At 53.3% G+C, this 6,443-nt stretch overlaps 1 protein-coding gene across 1 annotated transcript; it reads left to right on the forward strand.

Annotated features, from left to right (window-relative positions):
• The first annotated feature begins 2,603 nt into the window (after nucleotides 1–2,603).
• Nucleotides 2,604–6,202, forward strand: LOC120764704 (keratin, type II cytoskeletal 6A-like). Its single transcript, XM_040088720.1, has 9 exons — nucleotides 2,604–3,113; nucleotides 3,999–4,213; nucleotides 4,329–4,389; nucleotides 4,549–4,644; nucleotides 4,779–4,943; nucleotides 5,043–5,168; nucleotides 5,261–5,481; nucleotides 5,761–5,795; nucleotides 5,901–6,202. The coding sequence occupies exons 1-9, from the start codon at nucleotides 2,604–2,606 to the stop codon at nucleotides 6,173–6,175; spliced, it is 1,704 nt and encodes a 567-aa protein (XP_039944654.1). The 3' UTR covers nucleotides 6,176–6,202.
• Nucleotides 6,203–6,443: the final 241 nt, after the last annotated feature.

Here is a 6,443-nt window from a genome sequence, read left to right on the forward strand (position 1 = left end):
CGGGAGGGAGAGATTTGGAGGAGCTCAGGAGGGGGTTTGGGAGGGAGTCTGGAGCGTTTGATCTGAGCTCTGCTGTGGTTCCTCCACCACCCGAGAGATCAAAGAGGCAGAAAACGCTGTCAGCGGTGGTTCAGAAGCCCCACAAGAGCCCCTGGGAGCTGCTGATGGTCTCAGAGCGGGTCAGGAAGCTGCAGACTGAGGAAGAAGCCCAGGAAAGTGAGCTCTTGGAAAAGGGAATTCTCCCCACTTTGAAGGGTGCTGGAGCTGGGATTGTGGCTGGGTTTGGCCCGAATAAAGATGCTGAGTAGGCAATGCCTGTGCGAAGCTGGTGTTGTGCCAGGAGCAGTTTGAGGTTTGGCTTGGGGCAAGAGTCACCTGTTTTGGTGCTTAATCACCTGTTTCAGTGTTTAATTTTAAGAGCCTGTTTCTTCTAAACTTTACAACGATCTTTACACGGCGTTGTAGCGCTGCTGTGAAGAGTCATTGCGACACCTCCTCCGTGCTCTTGGCTGGGTCAGATCTGAAGCCGGAGCGTGGCTTGGTCTCCATCCACGTTTTCTGCCGAGTTCACATTTTCCCCGGTGTCGATGATTCTGCTGTGCGCAGCTCCTTGCGCAAGAGATCTGAGGGCACAGCTGGAGCCCAGCTGCCTGTCGAGTTTTACCTGGAGAAGGCTCAGGTGACTCCAGGTTTGGAATAATCTGCACATCTTGTCTGAAGACGTCAGGGTGACTCAGTCTGGGTGTCTTATCTGCAGGAGCTGAGTGTGGTCAGCACCCAGGCATCTGGCTGACTTTGCAGATCTTCCTCCTCCTGGTGGAACCTCCTCGTGGGATGTTCCAGCAAAGTCCTGGTGCCTTCATCCCACGGCTTTGGCAGCTGGGAGGGAGGCCAGGAGAAGGGACAACCTGTTTGCTCCACCTGAACCCGAGCCGCTCTGCAGCTCCCCCGGGATGCTCGTTGTGAGCGAGTGTGCTGGGCTGCAGGATGGTCTGGAGAGCTTAAGTCTCCATCTGGGAGATGACCATGGAGAAACCAGCCCATCCTGACTGCAGCTGCTTCTGGAAGGGCGCGTGTCCCCCCCGTGCTGTGGGGGTTCATCCTCCAGCTGCGGGAACACACACCTGGATAACCCTTGGCCAACCAGGACTTGTGTCCCTCAAGGCTGGGATAATCCTCCGCCAGCTGTTCAGTCCATTAATGGTGGAATAATCCTTGGCCAACTGCGGCGTCCTTCGATTACCAAATAACTGCTGCCAACTGCTGAGTCCCTCGGGGTGGGATAATCTCGGCCAAGAGGTGAATCCCCGTCCAGGGTCACATCCTCCCCTCCCTCTCACTCCACACAGTCTGTGGCTCCAGAAGCCCCATCCCAGTGACAATCAATGGCATTCATGTTTCTGATTCCTCCAATGGCTTTGGAAATGTTCTCCTGGGCTGGTTTTCCAAAGTGTTTGCTGCGTCTGGTCACTGGCTGATTCTTAGGGATGCTTTCAAACCACGTTGACCTGCCCAAGTCTCCTCTGTGACCATGAAAACTCTACACATGCAATTGGGAAGCTTAAAATCAGGATTTTTTTTTATATCCCTTTTCTTTTTTTTTCATTATTTTCAGGAAATAAGAATGAAGGAAAAGTTGGTGTTTTTTTAAACCGATAAAATTAATAAATGTAACTAAAATAGTTATTTGATTAGTGAGGCTCAGAATGTACCTGCAAAATGTCCTTCATGTGAGTGTCCAAAGCCATTGCTGGGGAGCTGGTGCATGAAATTAAACATTATTGTCAGTCATCATTACAACATCTGCTGCCTGGAGCGTCCTTTCCGCTCTCTGTGGCTTGACAGTCCCTGCGGACAAGTAAGGAGTTGGACATCCTTGTTCTCTTGCTCTGGTGCTCAGAATCCCGGGACTTGCTGTCTCAGACTTTGTGGGACACATTTTGGAGGGATAAATCCCACCTGATGCTCTTAGGAAGGAACTAAGCAGCTCCTTTCCAGATAAAACAGAAATGCTGACCCCCGCGAAATGGTAGTGATGCAGCATTTTTCCACTTGGAAAGCCATTGGGAATTTTCTGCTTAACCAGGAGATCTGGTGTGTGCTTGTGGGGATTGTGAAAGCCTCATTCCATGTAGGTTTCACAGAAATCCTTGCCTGGCATGGAGTGCCAGGCAAAAAATCCGGAGTCAGGTAACCTGTGGAGTCGTTAGGAGCAGGCAGGGAAATGGGAGGAGGGAAGAACATGACAACATAATTGTAAAACATATTTTTCCAGATGATATAAAGATATGGGAGTCCACTTACTCACAGAGACCTGCCTCGGTGCTCCTGCTTTTTTCCTTCTGCACAGCGAAGCGGATTTCTGGGTGGAGTCACCAATTTGGCAAAAATCTGTTAACCGCACCAAGCTGATGAAGACAGTAAATTTGTTTCCTCTTCACGCCCAAGCTGTCCCAGCCCACCTCCAGGAGCAGATAAAAGGGAATGCCTGGAGCTGTGGAGCCAGAGAAGACTCTGAGCACTTCTCTCTGCCCTCTGCACCAGCTCAGCTCTCTCGATCCCCTCAGCCTCTCTGTTCTTGGCTCTTTGGAGGAGGACCAGCCATGTCTCGTCAGTCTGTCTGCAGGAGCTTTGGAGTTGGGAGCAAACGGGGATTCAGCTCCTGCTCCGCTGTTGGTGGTGGCTTTGGAGGCGGCGGCCGGAGCAGGATCAGCTACAGCTCGTTCTCCACATCCAGGGGGTATGGAGGTGGCAGCGGACGCTGTGGAGGATTCAGCAGCCGGAGCCTCCACAACCTGGGGGGCAGCACAAGGATTTCCATGGGCGGCTCTTACGGCAGCGGCTACGGATGTAGAATCGGTGGCTTTGGTGGAGGATTCCCAGGAGGATTTTGTGGCATTGGAGGAGGTGTCGTTGGTGGAGGAATGGGCGGCTTTGGTGGCTCCGTCAGAGGCGGCCCCGGGTTCCCCGGAGGCATCCAGCCGGTGCAGGTGGACCCAACCCTCCTGCGGCCAGTCCACGTTGACATTGACCCTCAGATCCAGCAAGTGAAGTGCCAGGAGAAGGAGCAGATCAAGACTCTGAACAACCAGTTTGCCTCCTTCATCGACAAGGTGAGAAGTTGGAGCTGGAATTGCTTGGGAATGGGAAAACTGCAGAAATTCCTTGTGCTCTGGAGAAGCGCACTCCTTGTGCGCTTCTCAGCTCAGTGCTGGGCTGTGATTGTTGCCACTGGGTTCCATCTGGTTTCCTCCTGAGGAAGTGTCAAAATTTAGCATCCACAGTGAAACTGAACAACTTTCTCAGGGTGTGGAGGATGCACGTTTGTTTTCTCTCCAGTGCAGACGGGCCAAAGTGTTGGGGATATGCTCAGTGACCAAAGTGCTTCTTTAAGTCTGTCCTTTTTCTGGGATAATTTTTTTCTCAAGGAAACTTCAAATCTAGGAATGAAATTTTTTAAAAATTGCAACAGTTTCTTGTTTCAGTTTAGGTGCAGATGAGTTCCCTTTAAATTGTCTGAACTGGGAGGATGTTGCTTATAAGCGTGTTCCATGTTTTTTAAATATATGACGTGTATATGGAACAATCTCTGTGTCTGATAAGAGGGATGTTCTTGAATATGGAGACCAATGGGATTTCATGCACTGGAAGGTCAAAAAGGACCTGATGTTCTGGAAAATTAATATCAAAAATCTCAACAGGTGTTGGAAATAATTTGTAAGGTTGGAATGGAAGCATTTCAATAGCGACGGCCCCCTGCACCACAAACACCACAACCAAAAGAAAAAAAGAGAGCAGAAATAGAGGAGGATAAAAGAGACGGAATTTAAAGATAATAGGGGAAAAAAGGAGAAAAGAGGCAGGAATCTTCCCCTTGAAAGCAATGGTCCTGTAAAAGTTTTGGGGAGTGATTCCCATGGTCTTCCAAAGCTCCCAGAAGGTTTGGGCAGTGCGGTGTCTCTCTGGTGGATGTTTCACACACCCTTTGTTGGCTGCAGGTCCGATTCCTGGAGCAGCAGAACAAGGTGCTCTCCACCAAGTGGGAGCTGCTCCAGCAGCAAGGACCATCGGGGCCGAGGAAGAACCTGGATGTGATCTTTGAGAATTACATCCAGAACCTGCGGAGGAGGCTGGAGTCCCTGCTGGGGCAGCGGAGCCAGCTGGAGTCGGAGCTGCAGAACATGAGGCAGTACGTGGAGGAGTTCAAAACCAAGTGAGTGTGGGGACAGACAGGGAGGGAGCAGCCGGGGGAGCGGAGCTGGTGCGGAGACGCTGCGGGTGGAGCGAGCAGGGGTGTCAGAGCCTCACCTTGCGCTGCCCCACCACAGGTATGAGGAGGAGATCAACCGGCGCACGGCGGCTGAGAACGAGTTTGTGGTGCTGAAGAAGGTGAGTCTGGAGACGGCAGCAGGGATGGGGCGAGGGGGGGCAGGAGGGAAAGACATGGGAAGGACTCAGCTCCAAGCTGGGCAGATCCGAAGAGGAGGAGCCAACAGCTCTTGTGCGATGACAGGAAGCCGTGGAACCATTCTGAGATCTTCCCTTTAGGATGTGGACTGTGCCTACATGACCAAAGTTGAGCTGGAAGCCAGGGTGGGAGCTCTGACAGACGAAATCAACTTCCTGAGGTGCATCTACGAGGAGGTAGGAGCTCTCTCTTCTCCAGGGGGGCCAAAATTTTCATCAGGTGTGTGGTGGCCAAGGACACTGAGGGTGGACAGGGTGCCTGGGTGGATTTAGGCTTGAGATGGTGCCTCTGACTCATGTCTTGGTTGCAGGAGCTGTCTCAGATGCAGACGATCAGCCGGGACCTGTCCGTGGTGGTGTCCATGGACAACAACCGGCACCTGGACCTGGACAGCATCATCGAGGAGGTGCGGCGCCAGTACGAGCAGATCGCCCAGAGCAGCCGCGCTGAGGCCGAGGCCTGGTACCAGAGCCGGGTGAGTTGGGAGGGGTTTGAGGCCTCTGGAGCGTGGGAACCACCTGAGTTCTTTGGTCGGTTGTGTTCCTGACGGGTGTCCTCGTCCCCATGCCTATAGTATGAAGAGCTCCAGAACACTGCTGGCCGGCACGGGGACAGCCTCCGCAACACCAAGATGGAGATCCAGGAGCTGTCCAGGAATGTCCAGAGGCTGCGGACAGAGATCGAAAACGTGAAGAAGCAGGTGGGGGTTGGCCAGTGTCTCACAGGTTCCTCCTGGGTGCTCCAGTAGAGGGAGGGCAAAGATGATTAAGAAATTTGTTTTGCTCTCCACAGAACCATCATCTGCAGTCAGCCATTGCTGAGGCTGAGGAGAGGGGCGAGATGGCCACCAAGGATGCCAGGAGGAAGCTGGAAGAGCTGGAATGTGCCCTGAGCAAGGACAAGGAGGAGCTGGCTCGCCTGCTGAAGGAGTACCAGGAGCTGCTGAACATCAAGATCGCGCTGGACGTTGAGATCGCCATGTACAGGAAGCTGCTGGAGGGGGAGGAGAACAGGTGAGACCTCCCACCATGGGCCGGGCCAGGGTTCTGTCCCCCCTTGGGTCAGATTAATCTTTAATTACCCCTCGCAACACACTTAACGTTGAATTCTGATTACTTTCCTTCTTTCCTCCGAATTTTGAAGCCCAAAACAGAAACATGGTCCCCATGGGGAGTATTTCTCAGGGGGCTTGATTGACCCTATATGAAACAGGATATAGAAGGAACATTTGGGGAAGAGTTTTGCTTCTGACTGTATAGAGATTTATAATTGATGTTCCTCTCCCGACACAGGCTCTGCTTAGAGAACCCCTCCAACGTGAATGTCTGTAAGTATTCATGCATTTTCTCTGCAGAATTACCTTTATCCTTGGTTTTTTTGGAGGTTCCCAGGGTGTTGCCTGGTGTTCCATGAGCCTGTCCCTCTTTTCCAGCTGTGGTGGGCAGAACCACCGTGTGCGGCGGCAGATCTGGCGGCTTTGGCGCCAGCAATGGCCTGGGAGGAGGAGGAGTGTGCACAGTTGGCGGCGCGAACGTCGTTGGCGGCAGCTGCGGTGTGGGAGGAGGGATCCTCAGTGGTGGCTTCTCCTCTGGGAGCGGGAGGATGTGCAGCGCTGCGGGTGGCAACTTCATGGCCGGGGGGGGCTCCTCCTCCGTGCGAAGATGCGTCACCACCACGACGGTCAAATCCTCTGGGGTCAAATACTGAGCCCTCAGCTCCGTCCTCCCAGGGAAAGCAGCAGCTTCCTCCTCCTCCCTCCAGCAGCACAGCCCCTTCCAGCCCCACCGCTATTCAGGAGGAAACAAACTGTTTCTGGGGGAAATCTCCCCAAAGGGAGATTGAGAATGAGACACATCCCTCTGGCCCAGCCTGGCCCTCGCTGAGCCCCACTGGGGGGAAACATCTCCCTCGTGGGTCCCCGGCACTGCAGAGCTCCCCGGGGCTGCTGCGCCAGCTGAGGGGGAGCCTGTGGAAA

This window comes from Hirundo rustica, chromosome 35 (assembly GCF_015227805.2).
Source record: "Hirundo rustica isolate bHirRus1 chromosome 35, bHirRus1.pri.v3, whole genome shotgun sequence".
NCBI lineage: Eukaryota > Metazoa > Chordata > Aves > Passeriformes > Hirundinidae > Hirundo > Hirundo rustica.

What these genes read in the sequence shown, in the direction of transcription:
- LOC120764704 (XM_040088720.1), top strand. Translation starts at nt 2,604, where the DNA reads ATGTCTCGTCAGTCTGTCTGCAGGAGCTTTGGAGTTGGGAGCAAACGG. An exon ending in AGTTTGTGGTGCTGAAGAAG is followed by an intron (nt 4,390 to 4,548) that starts GTGAGTCTGGAG and finishes TCTTCCCTTTAG; the next exon opens with GATGTGGACTGTGCCTACAT. An exon ending in CTGGAGGGGGAGGAGAACAG is followed by an intron (nt 5,482 to 5,760) that starts GTGAGACCTCCC and finishes CTCCCGACACAG; the next exon opens with GCTCTGCTTAGAGAACCCCT.